The 27,760-nt window shown below is 35.2% G+C and overlaps 2 protein-coding genes across 2 annotated transcripts in view; both read left to right on the plus strand.

Annotated features, from left to right (window-relative positions):
- Nucleotides 1-10,272, plus strand: part of CDC16 (cell division cycle 16) — a 21,380-nt gene extending 11,108 nt beyond the window's left edge. Inside the window, exons 10-18 of the mRNA XM_015816473.1 lie at nucleotides 1,099-1,148; nucleotides 2,461-2,534; nucleotides 2,716-2,841; nucleotides 3,859-4,011; nucleotides 4,991-5,054; nucleotides 6,320-6,381; nucleotides 8,364-8,499; nucleotides 8,903-8,993; nucleotides 9,525-10,272. Of these exons, the coding sequence (XP_015671959.1) occupies nucleotides 1,099-1,148; nucleotides 2,461-2,534; nucleotides 2,716-2,841; nucleotides 3,859-4,011; nucleotides 4,991-5,054; nucleotides 6,320-6,381; nucleotides 8,364-8,499; nucleotides 8,903-8,993; nucleotides 9,525-9,787 (1,019 nt within the window). The 3' untranslated portion in view covers nucleotides 9,788-10,272. The remainder of the gene's footprint in view (nucleotides 1-1,098; nucleotides 1,149-2,460; nucleotides 2,535-2,715; nucleotides 2,842-3,858; nucleotides 4,012-4,990; nucleotides 5,055-6,319; nucleotides 6,382-8,363; nucleotides 8,500-8,902; nucleotides 8,994-9,524) is intronic.
- Nucleotides 10,273-11,378: 1,106 nt separating this feature from the next.
- On the plus strand, nucleotides 11,379-26,268 carry UPF3A (UPF3A regulator of nonsense mediated mRNA decay). Its single transcript, XM_015816474.1, has 10 exons — nucleotides 11,379-11,531; nucleotides 12,220-12,326; nucleotides 14,021-14,127; nucleotides 15,360-15,458; nucleotides 15,559-15,669; nucleotides 19,363-19,418; nucleotides 19,511-19,669; nucleotides 20,856-21,013; nucleotides 24,205-24,499; nucleotides 25,920-26,268. Exons 1-10 carry the CDS (start codon nucleotides 11,379-11,381, stop codon nucleotides 26,091-26,093), a joined length of 1,419 nt encoding a protein of 472 aa, XP_015671960.1. The 3' UTR covers nucleotides 26,094-26,268.
- The last annotated feature ends 1,492 nt before the right edge of the window (nucleotides 26,269-27,760 follow it).

The raw sequence follows: 27,760 nt of genomic DNA on the forward strand, positions 1-27,760 counted from the left end.
TTATTATTATTATTATTATTATTATTATTATTATTATTATTATTATTATTATTATTATTATTGCGAAATAAGGGCAATTTATGACTGGTCTTGATATTGCAGCAGTTACAGCATCCCTGTAGTCATATGATTGCAATTCAGATGCTTGGCAACTGGCTTGCACTTAAAGATGCAGCGCCCTGCAGTCTCATGATCACCATTTGCAGCCTTCTTTTCAATGGGAAGCCAACAGGGGGTTGCAAATCCCTCTTGTAAGTCACTCCCACTCCTGCCACTTTTTCTACTGAGGAGCCCCTGGGCAGCAAGGTGAGTGGGCCCTGGACGGGCAGGCAGTATTTTTCATCAGCCACCCCTTCATTGTACTTCAGCCAATGGGCCGAGAGAGGTTCTGTTTCCTTTCTATTTGTGATGTAATGATTTCAGTATTTAATAATATTAACCCAAGAGTTTGCTTGTAAGATTTAATTATTTTTTTCAAATATTGCACCATACTTTTGGGTCTGCATTAAGAACTTTAAAAAAGATACTCCTTTTACAAGAAAAAAATGATTTTGTGTTTTATAATTTATAATATGTAACTAAAATGAGTCAATATTGCACCTAATTTTACAGTATTTAATTCACCATTTTCTAAGTAAGCATGTAGATTTCAGTGCAAAGTCACCAAGACACTGTAAAATTGATTCATTCGTATTGGAAAAAAACAAGACTTAAGTTGGTAGGGATGAGACCCATTCAGACACTTGTTTCTAACAAAAAAGTCGGCAACTTAAAAAATGGAAATTGGAAATCGATCCAGTAAATGAAAATTATACCTATACTACTTTTTAATTAATATGCAGCTTACATGTTATCTGTTAATTAGACTAAAGTAAGTGATGTCTTTGTATGTTTTTGAAACTGTTAGAAAGGACATTTGGAAATTAGATTTTATAGTGTAACTTTCTACCACTTGTTCGATCATTTTATTATTTTAATCATTTAAAAATATTTTTAGTCTGGTTTCTTTTCAGTTTGCATACTTTTTAAAATCATGATACAATTTCTCTATTGTGTTTGACATAAATCTTGCTGAACATATTCATTCTATTTTTCTAGAACTTTTCTATCTTTCTCATAAACTGGTGGATTTGTATCCAAATAATCCTGTAAGTTATGTATTTTTTATTTTTAATAGCACTGCTATCATTTAAACAAAAGATCAACATTAGACTGTATATAGTGAAATACACAATTTGATATGTCTAGATGAGGATATTAAAGCTGATTTGTGCACAAACTGTGCAACACTCAAGAAAGCCTCCAATATAAACATTCCAGTTCAGACACAATTTATGTGAGAAGGTTGCAATAAATCTAAATATTTGAATTTGATCAATCTGCCAGGATGAGTAACAGCTGTATTATAAATGTGGAAGTGTATATTAGAATAATATTCTTTTTTGCAAAGTAGGCCTTGGACCCTTGCCATGTAAAGAATTTCTGAGGAAAGGTAGACTTTGGCATTAGATTCTCTCTAGATTTCTCTCTCTTAGAGTTCTGACTCTGGGGAATTAAACATTTGTTTTTGATACTTATTCTAAACTTTGGAGCAGGAATTTGCTCCATTCCATTGTCGTATGAAATATTGTGGTTGCCAAAGTGCAAGGTGATGACAGATTTTCATTAATCAGATGCTGGAGATTTTTTTCTAGAGGCCATTGTTAATAAGAATGCAAGTAATATAATAAAGCAATGCTGAGAAGATCAGAAAAAGAATATTCAAGCATGTAAAAAAGCAGTTATGTTTCCAAGGCCTCAGAGAAATTCTAAGGAAACACAGAATGGAATAGCTAGGATTCTGGTAGGATATTCTTATTTAAACTAAAGTTATCAATATTACCAAGTTTAATGTAGAATGCATCAGAATGAAAGAGAAGGGGTTATTTTACTTACCATCATGCTATCTTAAATACACACAATACTTATAATGTTATTAGAATCCATTCTGCTTTCTGTTTGCCATGTAAAAAAAGATTTTCTCAGCAACAAAATGCTGTGGATTCAGCACTGCAAAAATAAGGAATTGCTTCAAACAGGAGCAAATTTTCAAGAAAGTGTACAGAAAAAAAATCACTGGCAACTCTGTATGTACTTGTCAGAGCAAGGCTATCAAAATAGTTAAAAACATAAGAGTAATAATAATGTATCAAACTTGTATGCCATCTGACTCAACAATTTTGGACAGCTCACTATCAAATAATTACAATAAAATCATTAAAAGATTAAAAGATTAATATAAAACATGACAAGTGCAATGAAGGGAGTACAGTATAAACATTTGCATATATGCCTTTTAAAGACACAGAACATATGTGGCCCTGCATTTATATATTGTAGTATTATTAGATTCACGAAGTGTTCGCTTTTCTAATTTATATTTCTGTAATAATCTCTGTTTAATTTAATTTTTGGTTTTAGGTCTCTTGGTTTGCTGTAGGATGCTATTATCTCATGGTTGGCCATAAAAATGAACATGCCAGAAGATACCTCAGGTAAGTTTTACTTCCTGAGAATTTGAAGCTAAGAAGTACATTTGTCATTTCTTTTTTTAAAAAAATCTATGTTTTGAAGTATAGCATTTCTATTAAGAATTTAATTATTTATTAAGTAGTTATAGTATTACAAGTTTAATAAGCTGTTGTTTTGGAAAATTGTTTTTTTTTTCTGTTTCAGTAAAGCCACTACACTAGAGAGAACATATGGGCCAGCATGGATAGCATATGGACACTCATTTGCAGTTGAGAGTGAGCATGATCAGGCCATGGCTGCGTATTTCACAGCAGCCCAGTTGATGAAGGGGTACGTCACAATTCCAACTCCCACGGAATAGGAATGCAAGTTCCAATCTGGGTTGATCACCAGGACCAGAAGTTTACTCTTCTGAACTTTCGGGCTCATTCTTGAGCCCATCCTCAGGGAACTTCTCTCTATTAGAATATGTTCTTTGGACTATCCTATTAGTCATATTTATGTGGTACCCTCTTATTGGTTCATTGGGATGTTGATGGCTGATATCGGCTGTTGTTTCCTTGTGTTGCCAAGTCCCTGGCTCCTAAGTACCTAATAAGCTAGTGATAAATCAGCACACCTGTTGACTGACATTTCCCTGGCTATCTTTGTACCTGCACAGCCAACAATTTTAGTAGCTTGAATGTATACATTGAATGTATGTCCTTGTTCATTGCAATGTCAATGCTACTTACTTGACAGGCTACCAATGAGTTTGTATCTCCTCGTCTGACTGCTCATTTGTGTTCTTGCAGTCTGGTGGTTAGCTTCTTCCCCGTCTGTCCTACATAGTCACAGGGACAATCCATGCAGAGGATCTGGTAGATTATATTAGAAGTATCTCCCACTTCCAAGCAATCTATGCAGTGCATGATTTGTCCTTCTAAGGTAGCCCCTGGATGGTGTGCAATGCCCACTTGCAGATCTTGGAAGCTATATTCTATTGCATTATCCTGGGACACGTATATTTGCCTTCGTTTGTAATATCAGTGCAATTTGATAGCAATGTCTTAATGAGGGAATGTTCATATTTAAAGTAAAATGGAATTAAAACAGGTTAGCATTTACACTAGGATAGATATTAACCTTGTATAACTGAACTTTGGAACTGTATTTGATGAACTGGTGGATGGAATATATATTTTTGGGGGGATATACTTTGTAACATGGATCTGTTTTCTGCTTGTAAGATTTATTATGGTTTCATAAAAAACATGAAAATTTACAGTATTTTGATAGTTTTGTGTTGTAGCTGAAAAGTAAATACATTTTTTCTCCCTTTTATCTTAAATATCTTTGTTATTGCAGTTGCCATTTGCCAATGTTGTACATTGGATTGGAGTATGGATTGACTAACAATTCAAAATTAGCTGAACGCTTTTTCAGCCAAGCTTTAAGTATTGCACCTGAAGATCCTTTTGTTATGCATGAAGTTGGGGTAGTAGCATTTCAGAATGGGGAGTAAGTATTTTTTATGACAGTTTGTACGCGTGAAAGTATACTGCTATATACTGCATATTATTCTGCATACTAGATTAAATTACAGGGCTACAGTAGCAGCATTTATTACTGCTATTATAGTTATGAAACTTAATATAAGAAACAAAATATGTGCTGACAGAGCAATGACTTTTTTCTTTCCATGACTATGTTATTTTTAAAACCTGAGAATTATTTCTCTCAACTTTAAATAGTCAATATATTCCTGTATTAACCCCCCCCATAATTTCACAAATTGCTGACTTTAGAAAAGCATGTAAATGTGTCAGCTTTTTAAAAGATACTTTTAGTGCTGCATTCTTAATTCATTTTTTCCTCCAAAGTGTTTAAGCTTATAACATAATTAAAAACAAAAGAAAGAAAATCAAAGACATGTTTATTTCATATGCACTGAAGATATCACAGTGTTTAAGACATGGTCATGTTTAATGTTTCAGTGCTTCATACACACTTGTTTTTTTGAGAAATAGAAACTGGTTCTCATCAGCCATAATCTTTTCATAAATTCACAAGGCAGTAAGAGAAACAGAGAAATAAGAACGTCTATTAGCATTTTGGATGAAGAGCAACCATATTTAAAAAGTTTGGTTTACTCTGTCCTATCCATATTTATAAATTTCGTATCTATCTGTCAAAGCAGTACCCACATGTATTTTTTATTCAAAGGTGACTGGAGAGATCTTATGTTGACTTCAGCATCTTGGTCTCCTTTCACGCTCATAATAAAAACAGCCTAATTCAGTCTGCGATTATTACATTTTCACCGGTGCCTTGGAATATGAACAATGATAGAATGGATTAATACCTATATTTCTGAAAAAATATAATTGAGACATCGTATGTTCTATCCACAAAATAAAATATCCTTTCATTTATAATTTTGTAAAAAGAAATTGAAAAGATTTAAATATCTATTATGAAGTGCTTTATTTTCTTTCAGCTGGAAAACTTCAGAAAAGTGGTTTCTTGATGCACTAGAAAAGATCAAAGCTATTGGAAATGAGGTATTTAGTTATATATATTTTTCTTACTAAGACTGTTGGCTACAAGTTAGTGCTGTTTTAAAATATAAGTGTAGAACATCTCTTGGCTCCAGTATTCAGCTGATGAAGACTTCAGAATGCACATACATAGTCTTGTAAGTATCGTGTCAATCCATAGAGGGCTTCACAGGTGATAACCAGTACCTTGAATTGGACCTGAAAGCCTATAGGTAGCCAATGAAACTACCGAAAAACAAATATGTTACCAAACCTACTTTTTCCTATTAGTAGCCAACTCTCTGCATTTAAGATCAATTGCAGCTTCCAATTCATTTTCAAGGGTAGAATATGTGATGGGTTGACAATGGCATGAATCACATTCAGATGGTCTTTCTAAACCAAAAATCTCTACAGTTTGCATATCCATCAAAGCTGGGCAAAGGCCCTGGTCACTCCCTCAATCTGCTACTTGAGCAGCAACTATGCATACAGGAAGACCTGAAAAGTAGTGAGCTGCTTCTTAAAAAAGGATGGAACCCTGTCCAGAGCTGAGCTAGAGAATCATATCAAGACAGATTTATCACCTACAAATATCCACTCCATTATCAGAATTAATCTGAACTTGTTATAACTTATCTAGTCCTCATGGCTTCTAGACACATAGGTTAGAATCTCCACAGCATATCTGGCCTAGCCAAAGAGTGGTGATATACAATTGAGTATCAGTAACATACTGCTGATACCTTAACGCTTAACCAAAACCAACAAATGAATTCCTACAGCAGTTTTCCTCATCCATATTGCAATACAGGGCTGACAATAGCTGCAGATTCCAATATTTGTGCAAATGGGCATAATCATGGTCAGTATAACTTTTATTAATTTACTGTTTAAATTTTTATTAGCCAATATTGTCTTTTTCCAGATAATTATATGCTCAAAATAATACTGCTTAGTAAACCTCTCAATAAATCTAACCAGAACTTATAACGTAGGGAGTTTATTGGTATTCAGTGGGAAAATATCCATCAAGAAACCCCAAGTATTCTGGCTCCTGTTATACATTACTGAAAAAGAATTCATAATGAATTATTTATTCATTTATAATATATTGTATAGTTTGTCATTTTAAAAGGGTTTAATGGCATTAAATCTAATCCATTTGAAGAACTCCTTATACACGCATGGAAATTCTCTGACATACTATAATAATATAAGTTACCTTATTTGAGTGGGGCCTTTCCTCAGAATGATATTTCTTTATATGTGATGTTCTTTTGCTACAGGTGACTGTAGATAAATGGGAACCTTTACTGAATAACTTGGGCCATGTGTGCAGAAAACTGAAGTAAGTATGTAAATATGGAGATTGAAAGGGGAAAAACTTTTTAACCAGTAGTTATTATTTTAAGTTTATTTTATGTTAGTCCCAGTTCTATAATTTATAAAAATCTTAGCACTGTATAGATAGACTGGAAAAAACATCTCAGAAGGTGAAGGCAAAGTATTTTTGTATTATAAGAGTTGGTGTGGTATAATGGCGAAGTGTTGTTTATTTATTTTTTGTTATTTTAGTTATTTGTTTCCTGTTGGACTAGACTAGGGAGATAGATAGATCTACCTTCCTACCTACCTACCTACCTACCTATCTACAGTGGATATAAAAAGTCTACACACTCCTATTAAAATGCCAGTTTTTGAGATTTAAAATAATCAGTCCATGATATATCACTTCAGAATTTTTTCCACCTTTAGTATAACATAAGTTGTACAATACAGTTGAAAAACAAAGTCAAATCTTTTTTTTGGGGGGGGGAGAAATAACAATAAAGAAACTTACAATAACATAGTTGCATAAGTGTGCCTACCCTTAAACTAATACTTTGTTGAAGTACATTTTGATTTTATGACAACATTCAGTCTTTTGGGGTAGGAGCCTATCAGCATGACACATCTTGTCTTGGGAATCTTTGCCCACTCTTCCTTGCAAAAGACCTCCACATCTGTCTGATTGTAAGGGAATCGTCTGTGCACAGCCCTTTTCAGGTCACCCTACAGATTTTCAATTGGATTCAGGACTGGGCTCTGGCTAGGTCATTCCAAAAATTTGATCTTCTAGTGAAGCCATTTTTTGTTGATTTGGAGGTATGTTTTGGGCCATTGTCATGTTGAAAGGTGAAATTCCTCTTCATCTTCAGCATTTTAGCAGAGACCTGAAGTTTTGTTCCAGAATTGTTCATAATTCCCTCCACCTTGACTAAAGCCACAGTTCTATCTGAAGAAAAGCAGCCCCAAAGCATAATGTTGCCATCACCATGCTTCACTGTGGGTATGGTGTATTTTTGGTGATGCTCACTGTTGTTTATGTTTCCAAGATATCTTTTGGAATTATTGCCAAAAGATTCAAACCATAACATTTTCTCACATGCTTTTGTTAGACCTGATGTAGATTTTTACAAGATGTAACTGGGCTTGGATAATTTTCTTTGTAAGAAAAGGCTTCCGTCTTGCAATCCTACTTCACAGTCCAGATATGAAGAATATGGGAGATTGTTGTCACATGTAGTACACAATCAGTATTTGTCAGAAATTCCTACAGCTTCTTTATAATATTGCTGTAGGTCTCTTGGCAACTTCTTGAACCAGTTTTCTTCTTGTTTCATCATTTTTGGACAGACATCCAGTACTTGATACTGTCCTTGTTGTGCCTTATTTTCTCCACTTGATTACTGTCTTCACTGTGTTTCATGGTTTATCCAATGCCCTGGAAACAGTTTTGTACCCTTCTCCTGGCTGATACCTTCCAACAATGAGATCCCTTTGATGCTTTCTAAGCTTTTTGTAAACCATGCCTTTTGCTGCAAGAGGCAACTGAGTAAATCTCAGAAAAATCCTACTAGAACAGCTGAACTTTATATGGACTTGATCAGAGTCACTTTAATCGATTGCAAGAATGTACTGACTACTATTTAACATCAGTTTGAATGTGATTGGTTAATTCTGAATATAGCGACATCCCTACTTATAAAAGGGTGTGCACACTTATGATTGGATATCCATTATCTATCAAATTTATATGCCATCTAGCTCACTATCAAGTAACTCTGAGTAATATTTCTGTATTCCTCACCCATAAAAACTCACAGCCATACAGCTAGCTTTTTATTGTGGGTGGAAAAAAATGTAGAAGTTGGAATTCTTTGTATTCTGTCTTGAGTTCTTGGAGGAATGCAGAATATATATTTAAGACAGAAATATTACAGGATCCTTCTAATTATATATTATATTGTAGTAATTTGTCAAATGCATTATTTATCTTTATTTTAAAAGGAAATATGAAGAAGCTCTTGAATACCATCGTCAAGCTCTGGTCTTGATCCCTCAAAATGCTTCCACGTATTCTGCAATTGGATACATACACAGTCTGATGGGAAACTTTGAAAGTGCAATTGATTATTTTCATACAGTATGTGTGTATTTTATTCAGTATATATTTATTTGTACAAACAAAAATGTGCATTAAAGAATCACAACTTCAAAGCATAGGATATCAAAATGTTCAGGATTGTCACCACTCCCTTACTTGTTTCCCTTCCTCCATTAACATTATATTAACTTTCTGTTTGTATTCAACATGCTGCTTAGTTCACCTGAGTTGTTTGGTGGGAGGAATGAATTCTCACTATCGGATATTTCTAAAAGACCCTGGTCTGTGGCAAATCATGTGAATAATTCTTCCTAATATGCTGATATCTCTCCCTTGTATGTTATTGATACTATTTTGGCTACAAAGGACAATCGTTTAGAAAATTTTAATCTGTTAGAGATACTTGAAAAGCTAGGTTTATTTGTTTGTCCTTTTGAAACAGGCCCTTGGTCTTAGGAGGGATGATACATTTTCAGTTACTATGCTTGGACATTGCATAGAAATGTATATTGGGGATTCCGAAGCCTACATTGGTAAGTTGTTATTTTAGTACTGCTCCTTATATTTGTTCGTGTCTTCCCACACTGGCTGTGGTGGTTACCTCAAAGAAACATGTATGATATGTAGTTATTTAGCATAGTGAATAATTGACCAGGCTTAATAATAATAATAATAAAATGAAGATAAAAATATATTTTTATATATATTATATTATAATTGTTGTGAAGAATATCATAAGTCACTTCTTGGTACTTTTTTCTTTTCTATTTTTCTTTACCTTTTCTCCTTTTCTTGCACTTACTGCTTTCTTCTTGCTTTCCCTTTTATTTTTCCTTTCTTGCCGTCTGTTAGTGTTATCTTATACCTTCTTGTTTAAAGTTTTAATAAACATTATATTTGGAAAAACATATTTTAATATGTACCAAGTTGAAATCAAGGTTCCTTCACTACTGATAAACTTCTCAAACCCCGCAACATGCAACAAAGAAAAATAATCAGACAGTGAAAGACATGTCAAACAGGTCTTAATTACATGAAAAATTAACCTAAGCGATTTCTTTTAGGGACTGCAATTAAGGATAAACTCAGATGCTATGATTTTGATGTGCGTACTATGAAGACATTGAAGAACATCTTCTCCCCTGCATGGGGTGCATCGGAATTTGATATAGAAAGGCAAACCACAGAAGAAAGCAATATGGCATTGGAAGCATCTTATCAAAGAAAAACCACAGATGAACCCCCTCCATTAGATGAAAGTTTTGAAATCGAAATGAATGAAAGTGACATGATGTTAGAAACATCCATGTCAGACCATAGTACATGACCTTAGAATATTGGTGCAGATTCATCACTGTGCAGAATCATTAAGTAATTTATCATTCATCCCTTTCTGAATTTGTTGTTTTATATAACTATGTATACCATGTGGCCATCAGAGAACTGTCCAAGATGGTGACAGTATTTTGTTTATATCAATTTTATTCAAAATAATGTATTTTTAACTTTCACTGCATCGTGGGACTGCTATTAGACAGTGAATGTACAAACAAAAAATCAAATTGGATTACAATATATATGTTTCTGTACCCATGAACTGATAAATTGCTGCTTTGCTTTTTTCCATCTTAATTATGTGTCAGAATGTCCTGAAAAAAGTAGTTTTGATATTATATTTTATTCTTTAATTCAGAATTAAATTTTTCGTTTGATCTCTACATATAATTGTTAAAAAATTATCAACTGAATTCATTTTTTTCACTGAATTGTAGGCAAATCGTTTTTACTGTGATAGTAAATGTGCTGTCCGTCTAATATTTGTCACTTTCTTCGACTTTATGGTTTCTTGATTATCTTCCTGACCCTGGAGAGATTAGTGGCTAAATAAGTCATATATTTTTGCAAAGATTTAAGCAATTACTACGTTCAAAGATAGCAGTAGGGTTGTAAGTACTGAGTATCAGTAAAGGGGCAAAACCACAGAAAAACTCAGAAGTCAAACACAGTTGATTAAAATTTTCAAAGAAGGGATAGAAGAGGAAGAGGTGTTCATGGTTACCCCTGCAGTTACACAGCAAGGCTCATAAATATGAATTCCTTAACAACTGAGAAGTTATGGGTAGCAGTACACATTGAAGCATTTTGTTGTTTCAGGACAGTTCACATAAGTAAAGGTACCATTGAAAGCTGTAATATAAATACTGCTAAGCCAGATTCAAATGCTCTGACTTCTGGCAACACAAGAATTTCATTATAATTCTGAAATTTAATTTCAACTGTCCTATAGCCATAGTCAAAGAGGGTAGCCTACTATTTAACTGTTTTCCTGCTGTATTAACCACTATTCTTCATAAAAACAAGGAAAAAAGATCTGCAGATAGGCTGTTGCAAGAAAAAAAAATGGGATGGAACAGGTGAGTTTGCATTACATTATTTTTTGATTCTCTTTTAGACTGATCAAACGTGCATACATCCTGAAAACTCAGGGATGGGGGCGGAAGGGAGGGAGACCACCAAAAAGCACCATCGACTCAATTTTTCAAATACGGGGTACAAATCGAGAAGATTTATAGTCATAAATAGAAATGTTGATGGTGCCATGAACGGTGAGTCCCTGATGGGTTATCAGGCGCTTAGAACTAATTGGGCCAATTTCGCAGCCGTGAAAGATGACCGGTGCAGGACACCCGAAATGCCGATTTTCTGCACGAGAGCCATCCCTTAGCAACCCCAACCCCTTGCCCGATCCCCTAGCTCTCGCGAGACCCTCTTTGGGCACGGGGCCCGCTCTCGCGATGTTTCCCGGCAAAGGTTGGCGGTTGAAAGCGGGTGAAAGGAAGCTGGGCTGAAGCTTTAAAAGCGGCGGAGTAACCGTCGGGCTAAGGGTCGCGAGGCTCTTCTGTCCTACAGCCGGAGCCATGGAGGCGCCACTTCAGCGAGAATCCCCGCGTCGTGTGTCAGAGACGCCGTCCTCCTCCCCTGGGCCCCCGCCGCCCCCGCCGCCGCCCTCCAACCTGGCGCTGCCGCCGGGCAAGCAACAACGGGAAGAGAAAAGAGCGACGCTGAGCAAAGTGAGACGCCGGCGGGCAAAGGGAAGGGCTGCCCTCCAGCACCAAGGACAGCGTGCTCGAGGAAAGAGCGGCGGGGGGGGGGAGAGTGGGAGGAGCTACCGTACCTGGAGCACAAAGAGGGGCCTTCGGGAGGGACAAAGCGGGGAAGGGGGGGGCAGTGCAGGGGACCGCGCCAGGGACATGCGGAGAGGACGGAGCGATGCTGAGAGGTGCATTTGGGCTCCGGTTCTCTAGCCTGAGTCCGGCCCCCTCCTGGCCAGAAACACGGGTCTGCTTTGTCTGGCCTGGAGCAAATAGGACCCTCCTTTCAAATCCTCACGAGGACAGAAGCAACCAGGACAGCCCTCATGATCATCATCATCATCCTTGTCCTTTGCCTCATGTACCACCGGGACGCTAAGATGAGAAAAGAGGTGGCCGTTCAAGAGAGATTAATGCAGTGCCACTCACTTCAAGACAGACCGGTTAGGAATGAGGGAGGCTGAGAGACAACACCGGGGCCCAAAGTTGTAGCGAAATGACACGCGGACAGCATTGTGCTTCTCGAGAATATTATATAAAATAGGAATATTTCTAATGGGAGGTGTATTTTTCAAAAGTGCAGATTAGCAACAGTAAGCTTGTTTTGAGGGTACTGGCACGAGTAAAACGGTTGTCTGCTCTCGGTTTTACCTGTATTGTTTTGCAGGTAGTTATACGCCGGCTTCCCCCTAACTTTACTAAAGAGCAGCTAGAAGAACAACTCCATCCACTTCCGGCTCATGATTATTTTGAATTTTGTTCCTCTGATCCCAGGTGAGTATTTGTATAAAGCAAGACAATTGTTTATTTCATGTTTGTCTGTTACACTAATATCAATAGGATGCATTTTAATCTAAAATGTTTCTAATACAGAGTATGTATAAAAATTACTGTTCACTAATGACACATTTAATGCCATTGAATGCCATTCATTCTATACAGAATGTGCTGCTGTAATTATCATAGCACTAGAACTCAAATCAATCAAATTGATTTGGGGAGATTCACAGCAGGGAGCAGAAGTCATGTAGGATTTGGATGTGTTAGGAATATTCTCTCAGGCATATTTGAAACATTAAAATGTATTTCTAATGTATTTAACTAAAATAGTTTAAGAATGGACAATATTTGACCATATAGTGAGGTTGAGTGGATCTTCTGAGAATTTTATTTATTCATGTATGTACGTATGTATTTGTTTTTAATCCCACCTTAATTATTTTTACAAATAACTCAAGGCAACAAACATATCCAACATATTTTCCCTGCAACAACAATCCTATGAGGTGAGTGACTGGCCCAAGGTCACCCAGCTGGCTTTCATGGCTAAGGTGGCACTAGAACTCACAGTCCCTTGATTTCTATGCTGTTGCTTTAGCTACTAGATCAAACTGGTTCCCATATATATCATCTTCTTATGTGAAGAGTTGCAACTAAATAAAACTAAATCACATCATATATTACTACTGCCTCCTCTAATGAGACTATCAGGCTATTTATAGCCATTTCAGAGACTGGAATGTAATTTTTTTACTGTAATCTGGATTTTTAATGGAACATTGTTCTGTGACGTGATGTTGTGTTCCTCAAAAAGCAATTGAAACATTCCCAGTTTAGAGAAAACTTCATAATATCAAATAGCACAAATCTTCGGCTTACAGCATTCTGGTTGTTTGATTCTGTCATCATGAGGACTATGATTGTTAGTGCAAAATGTATAATTTTTCTATATTACCATAAGAGTATTAAAGTATGCAAGATTGTAAAAGGCATCAAAAGGAAAGGGAAAAGGCAAAAAGGCAAAAAAACCAAATTCTGTCCAGATATAAAATCTTAAGTTGTTTGCTTATTATACCATATATGATCACTATCATATACCTGTGTTCACAGACTAGGGTGATATACCGTAGTAGGCCATAGTATGATTTCATTATTTTGGCATACAATATTGTACAAAACCTGCCATTATGGCTTTAGCACATGAGTCATGATTTAGTATGTTGTACAAACTGAAGCAGTTACAATCTATTAATAAAAGTTAAATCACCCCTTAGTATAAGATGTTACTAGGAAACTGGGGAGTTCATTGGAAACTAGTACCAAAAAGAAGTTTTAGTTTTCATCACTTGATTATTGCTCAGAATCTCTTCTCTTTTAATGGAAGGCCACTTGATCTAACCTGCCTCCATTGTTTTCCAGGGCTTTTTTGTTCAATTTACTTGCAGCCAAAGTAGGAATAGTGGCTTTCAAACCTTAAAGGTAAAGTCCACAAAAACTAGGTTGGTTGAATAATAGCACACTTGTACAGAGGTTAATGAGTATTAAGAATTCATTAGCCATAGCATTTCTGATGGCCTATCTTTTCATTAAATATATAAATATAATGATTGCTTTCTTTGAGACATATATTTTTATAATTTTCCTTTTAAAAGTTATATACAAGTAACTGAAATTCACTCTTGTTGCAGTCTTTTCCCCCACCTCTACTCAAGAGCATATATTAATTTTAGAAATCCCGATGACATCCTTCTTTTTAGAGATCGCTTTGATGGCTATGTCTTCATTGACAATAAAGGTAACTCAAAAATTACTGTGGCAAGGATCTATAAAAATGTTTGGAGTTATAAAAAGTTGCATAGAGCTAAAGAAACATTGAGGTTTGTGCTTCCTCAAAAATTTCAATCATAATCTAATACTTCGTGTTTTTGAATGCTATAGTAAGAGCTCCAGACAATTCCTATCTATGTAGCCTCCAAACCTCATAGAGTGTTTGATTGTACAGGTAGTCCTCAACTTACGACTACAATAGAGCCCAAAATTTATGTTGCTAAGTGAGAAATGTGTTGTGCGTTTTGCCCCATTTTATGACTTTTCTTACCACATTTGTTAAGTACAGTTGTTAAATTAGTAACAGGTTGTTACTAATCTGGCTTTTCCATTGACTTTGTTTGTTAGAAGGTTGTAAAAGGGGATCACATGACCCTAGGACACTGCAACCATCATAAATATGAACCAGTTGTCAAGCATCTGAATGTAAATCCGAATGATCATGGGGATGCTACAACAGTCATAAGTGTGAAAATGGTCATAAGTCACTTTTTTTCAATGCTGTTGTAACTTCAAACGGTTACTAAATGAATTGTAAGTCAAGGAATATCTGTAGTACAAGTATAGAAGCACAGATTGGATCTGTGGATCCACAGTTGATCTCACTGATGACCATCCACTGAATTCTCGAAAGCAAAATTCTATTTAAATGTGTTTGGGTTTTTTTGTTACATTCTTTTCCAATACTTAAAGCTTTGGCTATATAACTGAAAGTAAGCTCAAGTGAAGTAGAACATATATATCTTACATAAAAGTTAGTGCCTTTGTGGTGGACTGCTATAAAGATATTTATTGGCATCAATTGCTTTGTACTTTGAGAGGAGATTACCTGGACTACCAGAAGTCTAATCTAAATTCCACAATAGAAAAATCACTTCAGAAAAGGGTAATGACAAACTATTCCCATTCAGCTGCTAAAAAAAGGACCTTCCTGGATTTCATTGGAATAATGACTTGAAGGAAACTTCTTTCAAGCAATATGAAGGAGATCCTGATGTGATCAGTTACTGTAAATCTGGTGGATTCATGGAAGTTTGCTCTTGTGTACTGATTTCCTTTTCTGGTTTGATGCTATGTGTAATAAGCTTGGATCAGAAAAAATAGGATAAACCATTTTGATTCTGACATTTGTTCTCAAAAGAACTTCAGTTTTAAAATTAAGTATCCTTTATAATTCTGTTCCTTTGTGATTTTTTAAAGGTTTGGAATATCCTGCTGTTGTTGAATTTGCACCATTCCAAAAGATTTCTAAAAAGAAACTAAAGAAGAAAGATGCAAAATCTGGAAGCATAGAAGATGGTACACTTTATTGTTGATGGTAGAAACAGTTTCCCAACTTACTTATTGTATTTTAAGATAAGCTTCTTTTGCAATACTTTGTTTTCTATATTTTTCACAGATCCAGAATATAGAAAATTTTTAGAAAGTTATTGCGCTGAAGAAGAAAAAATATGTGCCAACCCTGAAACGCTTCTGGGAGAAATTGAGGCAAAAACAAGAGAACTCATTGGTTTGTTAAGCTGATTTTTTTCCATTCAGTAATTAAAAGCTCTTCTGATTAGGTGTTCATGTTTTTACCTAGCTTATTAAACCTCTTAAGTCATTTAAAAAATTATGTTCACGGCAGCTTTTCTAAAGGACATTACACTAAGTACAGACAATGTGTTGATGAATTTGGGAAACTATCCATATAAATATTTTATGGCTAGTCTAGGAAATATATTAAATAGTATTTAAATCCTGAATGAATCTAGTAGCAAAACACTTAAATACACACAATTTTTATGAATTGAGGATTCAGAGGCCACTGTAATTGTGTTTTTGATATTTGAATAAATGCCACCAGTTAAGTAGTATATTTTCCAATGACCTTTGTTATTTCATGCTTTATTTATTGTTTTCCTAAAATAAATTACTAGAATTGTTCTTAGCACAATTGCATTGTGGTATTTCAGTGCAATCTTCCTTTTTTGTATAAATGTTAAGATTCATAAAAAAGATATTAACATGAAGTCAACCCATAATTAAAATAAGTTAGGAAAAAAAATTAAAATTGCCTTTGGACAATAATGTCCACATACCATTCAGAAATATTATTATAATAATAATAATAATAATAGTAGTAGTAGTAGTAGTAGTAATAATAATAATAGTAATAATAATAATAATAGTAATAATAATAATAATAGTAATAATAATAATAGTAATAATAAAAGTTGGAAGGAACCTTGGAGGTCGTCTAGTCAACCCCTGCTCAGGCAGGAAACCTTATACCATTTCAGACAAATGGCTATCCAATCTCTTCTTAAAAACTTCCAGTGTTGGAGCATTCACCGCTTCTGGAGGCAGGTTGTTTCACTGATTAATTGTTCTAATTGTCAGGAAGTTTCTCTTTAGTTCTAGGTTGCTTCTCTCTTTGGTCAGTTCCTTATATGTTTTAGCCTCCTGTCCCCTAATCATCTTTGTTGCTCTCCTCTATATTCTTTCTAGTCTCAACAACTTTTTTACATAGTGGTGACCAAAACTGGATGCAGTATTCCAAGTGTGGCCTTACCAAAGCATTGTAAAGTGGTATCAACACTTCGTGTGATCTTGATTCTATCCCTCTGTTAATGCAGCCTAGCACTGTGTTGGCTTTTGGGGCAGCTGCAGCACACTGCTGGCTCATATTTAAGTGATTGTCCACTAGGACACCGAGATCCCTTTCACAGTTACTACTATTGAGCAAGGAACCACCTATACCAGAGGTGTCAAACTGCTGGCCCACGGGCCGGATGTGTCATGCCAAAACTGCGCCCACCCCATTGCCGGCAATGGAAAAAAAGTCATGATACATCGCGACACGTCACATGATGTTGCGAGTTATATATATATATATATATATATATATATTCAATTTTCTATGGAGATTCTCAGTCATCTGGGTATGGTTGTCCCAAAGGTTCTTTTTTCAGGAGGCAACTGGACTTTCTTAGCAATATATTCAATTGCTAAGGCAAGGAATTATTAATCATTCAGTACTAATTTTAGCATTTTTTGACTTTTCATATTTCTAGGGAAAAGCTAGCTAGATTATATGAAGGTTTCCTAACATTACTTGCCATGACCCCTTAAAATGATAATTTAATTTATCTGACATCCTTCCCCCATTTTTATGAAATAAATGAATGGTTTCATTTTGCCTAGGAGTGGACAAGAAATAAATCTACCACTTTTAACAATTAAATTTCAATCTATATATCAAATAAAATGATCATAAACCTGGCAACTTGATAAAATAATAATATTTATTGTTGCTATACAATAAAGCATTGACATTTTTAAAAATAGTTTTAAATGGAAAGATGAGCTTACTTAAATTTGCATAATTCCTCAAATCTGAGGGTTGGTTTTTTGTTTTTATTGCCAACCTCACTTCTTGTACCAGTTTTATTTTATGGTAATTATTTTTATTGTGATTGATCTCTTTATAGCAATTACTATTAAATAATCTGAACTTGTTGCCAATTTGTCTAGATAGAGTGGGAGTATATTTTAATAGAGATCCAGCTTTGGGTGCATATGCTGTGCAATTTCTGCACCTAAAACTGGAAACTTTGTTCTTTTCTCTCCATGTTGCTTTAACAAGCTGACAGTTAGGCAGAGTGGGAGCAAATTCTCATCTAGAATCAGTAATATAGCTATGGATGTGCCAGCTAAATGGATTCTCCTTGCAAAGCCAGAATAGAGTTTTAGATGAGCAAAATCTGTGGGATTGCGTGTGCAAGCTATCATTGAAATCTCAGCAATGACTTGCTTCAAAGCTGGCTTTCTCCGTACATTGCATGGAGGATATGAAGTACTTTGCAAAATGTATAGAACTTTCACCTTACTATAGATCATTAATTTTTCATTCCCCAAAACAAAAATGGCTATGATTCCTTTTATCATCCTTGAGTCATCAGCTCTTTTAAAATTGTTCCTTACCCTGAAGTTATTTACACCTGTGGTCTGATATTTATCGCCACTCTAATGGTACAGCCAACAAATGCTGAAGGATGCATGTAGACCATTCATTGTGGCTATATTGGCCTTGAGCAAAGTCCTATTGAGAGTCTTATTTACAAATAGTGAACTAAATATGAAAATTCAATGCCATGTGTCCCTCTAACTTTACATTAACACTCACTGAAGGGGAATATTGTGAATAAGATGCAGAGATGAGCAAACACTAGCTGTTGGAGGCAGGATGGAGGCAGGAAGCAAATGGGAACCCATCAGATTGTGCTAGTGTTTTAGATAAGTGCCTGCCCAAACAAAGCAGAAGCAGGTTCTGGCATTGATCAAATCTGCTTGTGATCCCAATCTACCTGGGTTATAATATTTAAAAATTACCTGGTTAATAATATTTTTTATGTTAAGGTACATGTAGCACATTGAGTTTTTAGGAAAGAGTTATAAAATAATAGTTATAAAATAATAATTATTGTTTTAACCTGAAATCTTTAAAAAGCAGTCATTTAGACATTAACATAGGTACTATTAATAGCTATCCTTTTGTAATCTCTTATCTTTGAAATGGAACTTTGTCCTCATTAATATATAAAACTATAATGAACTGAAATAGAAATAATTTCCAGTTTTCTCCATGGCTGCATATGATTATTATAAGTCTACCAAAGAGTTCTTCCTTATTTTTCCCATTGAAGTAAAAAAGTAGCATACACAAGTGAACTTTTTCTACTGTATATTGTACTCAACAGTTAACTGTTATTAATGTTAATAATAGCTATCAGTAGCTATGGCGTTACAGAAATTTGAAACATACATTTTGCACAAATATGCACTTCAATAATTTAAACATAAATAAAAGAGGTATAAGCTATAAAAAATCTCATCCATCAGATCAAAAGTGAAATAAATGTTCTTTGTACTCAAATTATTGAAAATACAAGGAAAAGTACTTGTTGGAAAAAATAAAACTTATTATTAAGACTTCTATATTGATGTTGCAACTGTAAGGCTTACTTTATTGATTTTTAGATTCATTAGCAATATGAGAAATGGCAATACAGAAAAATGTTTCTTTAATAACCCACAGACCAAATGAAATATTATTAATTACCCCTTATTAATTATCTTGTTAAAGCTTAAATGTTAACAAGTATTATAAAACATGCTTATTTTAGGAATGGAACACTACATCACATTTTTTGTGTTTTAGCTAGAAGAACCACCCCACTTTTGGAATATATTAAAAATAGAAAATTAGAAAAACAGGTATGTTAGTATTTTGGACTATAACTTAAATATTGACTTCAGTTTTTTGTAATAGTAATATAAATCAACGGTAACCTTTTCCAATATTTCAGAGAATTCGAGAAGAGAAAAGGGAAGAAAGAAGGAGAAGAGAATCAGAAAAAAAACGGCTAAGAGAAGATGAGAAACGGAAACGCAGAGAGGAAGAAAGACGCAAAAGAAAAGAAGCTGAGAAACAAAAGAAAATTGCTGAAAAAGAAATAAGAATCAAGGTAATGCAGAAAACAAAAATATATTTTTCAGTATGTTTTCAGTGCTTTTAATGATACTAAGCTTGCAGTATATTAGATTCATGTTTTTGTGAAACATTTTTTAAAATGATAAATGAATTTATACAACATTTCCCTCACAAAGAAAAAAGTGATGTGTAAGTTTTGTCATGGAGGGCCAGAAATAACATTTATCTTTAAAAGTTATTTCCTCCATATGCAAGGTAATTGTGAAGGGGAAATCATTTCCTTCATTACACAGCCAGATGTACAAATTATTCATAGGAAACTTGGCACCTCTGATTCATTTGAGGGTCCTGTATAGCATACTTGATTTATGTTATTTGTTATTATCTATGTCATTAATATACTGTTAATGTTCTATAAATCCTAACGGTGTGTTGAGAATTCAGTAAGACCTGAAACAGCAAGTATCATAGGACTGGTTTAGCTTGTAAGATGACCTTATTTCAGTGCATTCTTACAATCTCTCTTGCCTACTTCTGTCTACTCCTTCTGAATGTGTTTTATAGGAGAAGAGTCCCATTATTCAAGGCAGAGCTGCATTCTAAGATAAATTAATTTAAGGGAGTTCATGGGAAAAAAGTTTCCAACTTTGCTTTTCCTTCATCTCAAATGCTTCATTAGAGCCATTTCAGGTGACAGTGGTAGAAAAGTGGCAACTGGAACATTTTATTGTCTTTTAAAAAGTCACTTATCCTCGCATTCAAGATATTGTTAATGTAAATAAAATGAATACTAGTGAACAAACTGTAGAATTAAATGAGCTTGGCAGGGAGATCCAGAAGAATCTTAATTTAACCAATTTAAATCCATTGTTTCCAGAAATCTATTGAATTGGCATATATATTGGAATAATGAGGAACAGTTGAATTAATAGTTACATCTGACCTAGAGCTGTTTTCCTGGTATGCATAGGGTCCAGGAGACTATTTGGCAAAAAATACTAAATAGTGACAACATAACAAAGAACTCATTTCACCAAAAGCAACTGATAAAAGTTTTACATGTGTTTATAAGAAACACGTGAAAAAGATCAGTAAAAACACTCAAATAAAAAAGTACCCTCAGTTCTCTCCCCCATCCCTCATTTCAGTTATTGTTCACTGCTTTGGTAGCTACTTGATAAATATTATAATAACTACATGTATATTAAAATATTCCTTAGCTTCTTAAGAAACCTGAAAAGGGGGATGAACAGATTACAGAAAAGCACAGAGAAAAAGAAAAATGTGATATTGAAGACAACAAATGGGAGAAATCACCAGGACATGGGAGTTTAAAATCCAAGCCACTGGAAGTTTCTCTAAAGGAACTTAAGGAAAAGTGAGTATTTCTTTATTGGGCACTTTTGATTATTGCTTTGAGATTTTGTTAATTCTTTTAAACCTGTGGAATTAATTTTTTAATATTGCACAGTAATAAATTAATTTAATTCCTACAGTAAATCATTTTGCTGGAGCTGTGTGGTGAGTGGCAATGATATGCTAACTTTTATTTTCCTGGCCTAGATCATAGAAATGTAAAGCTACAATTCTCATTTCGTGATTGTAGAATATTTGATAACTTATATTTCAGTTTGCAGACTTATTACAATGAAAAACATTATGGACAAAAGAAAACATTTTTTTAAAATTTTTTTGGCATTTAATGCTTCAACCATCAGGTCTGTAGGAGAACAAAAGAAAGAAAGAAAAGCCATTGTCACTCCTTTATGGAGTCAGCTCAATTAAACTTTCACAGTCCAATAATCATTCAAGAGTCATTCCTCTAGACCACGGGTCGGCAACTCGCGGCTCTGGAGCTGCATGCGGCTCTTTCAGCCTTCTCCTGCAGCTCCCAGTCCTCCTCCGCCATTTGCAGAGACAGAGACAGAGAGAGGCACTTGCGCTTCCCTTCTCTCTCATGTGAACTTGCCCCCTCATGGGGCTCCTGATTGGCCCTGTGCCCAGGCGCCCCGCCCCCTGGGAGAAGCACAGCCAGGAAGTCCCTTTCCCTTCCGAGGTCCACAGGGCCAGGGAGCCACGCGAGGCATCCCTGCGATCCCCCCTGGGAGTGGCCCGCCGGAGCCTCCACTGAGCAGGCCAACCCTCTCACAAGCCGTGGCCCCAGGAAAGGGGTCTGCCCCATTTACGGTCAGTGTTACTTTGTCTCCCAACCCCTGAAGGCACACAGCTCGCTTTGAACAGGAACGCCCCCCAAAGTCCTGCACTTCCCCTGAAGCCCACTGGAAGATGGGAGGGGAGGTGGTGGCAGTTGCTCTCTCAAGGGACCTCTTGCCAGCCCGGTGGATCTGCTGGGCGACCCCCACCCAGGAAAGAGAGGTAGGCAATGAGTGCTGGATCCCCCATGTGGGAAGCTTGTTCCGTCCTTCCTTTCCTTTCGGGCGCTGTTTCTGAAAAGAGGGGGGGACCCAATTGGAGCAGGAGGACCCCTCCCCAGTCCAGCCCCACACCTGCCGGGATCCCGTGGCTTCCTGGGCTGCGGTGTGGACGGGAGGCTGGAAAATGACGCATCCTATTTTGACGGAGGGAGCTGGGTTGGTACATGTGTGTGTGGGTGTGTGGGTGGTGTGTGGGTGTGTGGGTGGTGTGTGGGTGGGTGGGATCCCCCCCTCTTGCTGTTTCTTAAGTTGCTTCCTGGTTCAAGTAAAGCAGAATTGGTGCAGTCACTTCTCTAATTAAATCCATCTGGATTTGGGGTTTCAATTCAGCAGTCGGTGTTGTAGACTTGTAGACACTAAAATTCATGATCTGCATTTAGTCCCTTGATTTTTTTTTCTTCCAGCACATTTCCTCTCTCGTTCAAATTTTTGCATAGGCATGAAGCAGAAACTATTCTGCTGTACTGAATTGCAGAAATATAGCATTCATTCTATTTTGGCAATCTTGGGAAAGCGAGACAGCAAAGTGTTTTTTGTTTGTTTGTTTTTCAGCAATCTTTCCAGGAAATTAAGAGTACAGATAAGGCAGAAGAATAAGTATGTGTATGATAAACAGTGGAGAAGGCTCTGCGCATTTGTGAGAAACCAAGCCTTGCCCATTGTTTACTCTTGCTATGTCTTTTGTAAGAATATGGCTCCAATATGCAACTCATAGATGCATGTAGCTCTTGGTAGCAAAACGATCGCTTCCTCCTTCTTTAACACATAGAAGTATAAGTGGATCTATACAGCTTAGAGGCTGCATGTTCATTATTTCTGCCGCTTCATATTATGTCCTGTTTTGTTTGTCCAAACTAGTCCTTAGCTGCTTTCTTTGAAGAAACTTCCAATCCTTTACAGCTATCTGGTGCATCTGGAATGTAGATTTTCTCCTATTTGTAATCAAACATGGCATTGTGACAAGCTAACAGGAAGCATGGAGGAAATATCCAGTTTTATATAACCAAGAATGTCATTTTCCGTACATATTTTAATTAATGTTGAAAGAACTCATTTTTCACTGATATAAAGGTACAACTATTGAGGAAATATCTAATGTTGGTTGTTAGAATTCTGTAATGAAAATGCCAAATCTTAACCTCTTTTAAGTAAAAACAGTCTTCTTAAGAAAAAGAAATAAATGTAGCAATGTGTGTTATCTTTCATCTCTCTATCTCAAAACTGTTTAACTAGCTCCTTCAATTTAAAATATATTTATACATTCTATTATAAGAATATGATTATTTAGATATATTTTATTTATTGATTTGCTTTTTTTAAAAAAAATCTAGATTAATTAGTTTACCCTTTCAAATTGCCAGTTATCTTTATATACTATTCCTTAGTCCCCTTACTATCTGATTCAGTAAAGTGTCCCTTTCTCTGATAACTTATAGTGGGACATTATCTTAATTAGGAATAAATGATGTTAGAATGTAAGATTTGGGTTCTCCAGAATCATTATTAGGCTTATTGATTCAAAAAAGTGCTCATTGTTTACTAAAAAGTAGGATGGCTCTATCAAAAATATTGCTTGATCATCAGAATTTTTGTATATTACCTATTAGACTACCACAATTTCTTTTGCTTTTTCTATGTAAGTTCCATAGCTTTTAATATCAGAAGATTAGAAAGAAAAATAAAAAAAAAAGTATTACAAAGAAAAGATTTAACCAAATGCTGAAATTCCGGAATGAGTATTTACATTATACACCTTTCTTTTTTTATAATTTTCTTTTTCAACTGAATGCAAAATATAAAATTAAGCCCAGGTAAGCCTCCTTTTATTATTATTTATTAAATTCATATGCCACTCATCTTGGGGTTCAAGGTGTGCTTGAGCAGCCCACATAATAAAAGATAATGACTATAAAAATAATTATAAACATAAAAAGAGCTTAAAATTACAAAAGATTACAACAAAGTAAAAGAAAACAACACAGATTTGGAGCGGAAAGATGGTGGTGCCGTCTTTGTTATTGCACCAGCCATCTCCAGCCAATAACTTCTCCTTTTGCGTCATCACTAATAATAATATAACCAAATTTACGTTCACTTGATTAATTGTTCACGTTTACTCACCTTTAAAACACAGATCACAAAATGATAGTGATAAAGAACAAAGAGATTCAGAGAGAAGATTTCGTGAAAAAGAACCTGAGAGACAAAGGTATCGGTTGGAAGATGGCCGAAAGCACAGAACTCACTATGAATTTGACAAATATGTGAGACGGAACGAAGATGAGCCGAAGTGGGAGAAAGGGTACAGCCAAGACCGAGGAAAGAAAGTGAACTACAACTACAGCTTCACTGTGGACACAGTAGACAAACTGGGTAAAGAGGACAAGTGTGATGACATGGCATCCAAAAAGGAGCGCATAAGAAATAAGGTTCTTTTATTCATTTAGGATAATCTTTCATTAGTAAAATTACATCAGGGGCACAGATGATTTGCTTTTGACATCTTAGCATGAAACTTTTAACAGCTATGTTGAAATAACATGAAAAAAAATCCACATTTTATAAACCAAAGCAGTTAAGAAACCCTTGCTGCTTATTTACGGGCCCCATTTGAAATAAAATTATTACAAAACCTTTTTCTTATGAATTTTTTTCTTCCTAAAATAAAAAAATATATTCACCTGCTTTACACAATTGAGTGTCTATTCTCTTAATGAGAACTTATCAGGACCTAATCCACTTCAAAAAAATCCTGACCTTATATTCTAATATGCTATTTCTAAAAAGCCTATTAGGCACAATAGTCTAATAACACTGGTCCTGGTGAATAACAAAGACAAGAGCACAAAGCAAATTTACATGAGTGCCAGGGCAAATTATCCTTTTTTTAAAAAAAGGGAGAGATTTATATTTCTGAAACGTTTTAAAAGAACACTTACTCCGTAAGAGCCTTATTGTTGATACTTCTGTTTTTAGAACATCGGTATTTTCTGATATGGCACTTTATTCTTTGGCTATATGCAGCTGTAGCAAAAAGAATGCCTTGTCCTGATGATGTAGCAGCAACGGCAGTACTATCCATTATGGATTATGCAACCTATGTCAGTTGCAACCTGATTATAATGAGTTAATTTATCAGGAATGTGAAGCTTTGCTTTAAACATGTTTTTTGAAAAGCAAATCTGATTCCCAAGAAGTACATTCCGAACACAAGTAAGTGTGTTTTAAATTGTGGATTAATCTTACACCATTGATTATAGATTACATCTGAGTTGTCGTTTTTCTCTGCCATTTCATTATGAAGACTGTTCAGCATGGAGCAGAAGGCTACAAAATGATACATTTCTGTAGCACTCTTATATCCCAATCTCCATGCTTATTATCTAGACAGGCCAATGTTAGATTATCTTGAAAATATTAACTCTGTATGCCAGAAACTATTTTTTTGTTTGAATATTATTATATCCGTATTTGTATGAATTTAACTAGCAATTGTTCTAATCAGCATGAGTGGAGAGTGTAAAAATTTCCATGGGTTAATTTGGTGCTATTTGTGTAATCAATTTTTCTCAGGCTCTGTTTTCTCCAGCATCTTTTTAGTTTGCTTGAATACTTGCCTCTCAGTGGAGAGAAGAAGAGAGAGAGAGAGAGAGAGAGAGAGAGAGAGAGAGAGAGAGAGAGAGAGAGAGAGAGAGAGAGAGAGAGACTAGTTCTTACTAAATATGAAGTAATAACAGAAAGATCTCTTTATATATTCATTCACTTAGGCTGCATTGAGATCCCCAGTGCAATTAAATAGTTTTGTCAAAACCTTTATGTTCTTTCTTTATTCTTTTTTTTCCTGCACAGGATCGCCCAGCCATGCAGCTGTACCAACCAGGAATTCGCATTCGAACACATATGGGACCTACAAGTAGGTTCTATGACTGTGCTGAAACAATTTCTCAAGAAGTTTGTGACAGAAGGTATGAGGCAGACAACTCAGCTGGTGGTGGTTCTGAGAAGAGTGAAGATGCAGAATAAAATGGACAGAACATTCAGCTTTAAGATTTAGTGCCCTACAGAGAATGTTCTTAGAACTTGGCCGGCATTACCAAGAAAATTCTAGTAGGCAATCTCATTCCTTTAAGTTTTAAAAGTTTTAAAGTCTGTACAGAGTCTGGACCACATAAAACATCACATAAAGTAAATAAGAATGTGGTCTTTTTAAAAAAAAAAACCCGGAAAGGATTTGTCACCCTTGGAATCAAAGCGATTCTCTTCTTTTTCCAAGTATGAGGCTAATATGCTGTCAGCATATGAAGAAAAAAATGTTATTTCAAAATGTCTATAGATACATATGTGGTCATTGTATGTATTTGTGTTAGGATTAATTTCATACACATCAATAACTTCTTACAGGTTCACATGTGCATCTCTTTGCATAATGGGAGTTGTTTTCCTAAATATACAAAGGGATTTTGATTTGAGACATAGGGAAGTGATTTTTGAGGCAATATTGCTGAAAATTATGCTACATTTTAGAAGGTAGAGTTTGGAAGTTTTAGTAACTCGAAACATATTTTAAATTGCAGTGTTTTGTATAAAACTTTTTGAGAAATTGCTACATCTGCTTAAAAAAAGGAATATTTCAGATATTTATTTCCAGACATTTTCACTGAAGCATATTTACTGTCTTCTACAAATTACATTAACTATACACTCACAGTCCCAAAGGTGCTTTTCAAATGTCTCCATAGACATTTTCACACTTCCAGATTTGTATGTACTTACAAAAAAGTGTTGTACAAAATTTAACTATATTTGCAGTATATCTGTGGGCGAGAGAAAGACAATTACAGTACCTTAGATTTTGTCCTGTCAATAGTTTTGTCCCAATATGTAATAATTACAGCAACTGCAACTTTTAATATGAATCATCAACATGTTTATAGTAAATGCAGTGTTTGCATCATTATTGTAGGACAGTGGTTAATCTGCTATAGGATCATGGTTAAAAGCTACATTTACAGAGAAGTTGATGAAGTTTCTGGTAGTTTTCAAGGACATAATGGCACAACATTCATGTGATTAAAAGGGCTGTTTAAGACTTATTTTTTTCAGGACCTTCTTCCCTGCCTTCCAGCCTCATATAGCCACCAAGAAAACAGCAACAACTTAAGCAAAATATTTTTCGTTGGGGGGTATGTGGGCAAAGGAAGGCTCAGCATTAGCTTCGGACCATTTTTATAGGACTTCAGAGAAAACACAGTTGTGATGTATGGGCCTACCCTATCATATTTAGTCTCTTTTCAGTTTCATAAAATGTTGGGTAAGTGTCAATCTATTTTTAACTTTTTTGAACAGTATCTTTCATTCTATTACCTGAAAAAAGGCTGACTTAAGTCTGAATATTTAATGCAACATTAGCCTTTCATGAAATGACATTTTAAAATCCTTTTGCCTTTTTTCAATATGTGGGTTTATTAGCTGTTTTTTGTATGTAAATATTTCATGAAATATATTTTTACATGTCATTGATGGAACTATTTTGGGTTATAAATAGATTATACAGCAGAATGTACCGTACTTGCCACAAGTTCCCTCTGTTCATTATGCTATTAGAATATATTGTGATGAGATATATCGTCTCATTTTTTGTGAAAAAAAAATATGTCGTAAGGGCAAGTCATAAAACCAATAATGTTGAT

Source organism: Protobothrops mucrosquamatus, unplaced genomic scaffold (assembly GCF_001527695.2).
Source record: "Protobothrops mucrosquamatus isolate PMUCROS unplaced genomic scaffold, P.Mucros_1.0 scaffold455, whole genome shotgun sequence".
NCBI lineage: Eukaryota > Metazoa > Chordata > Lepidosauria > Squamata > Viperidae > Protobothrops > Protobothrops mucrosquamatus.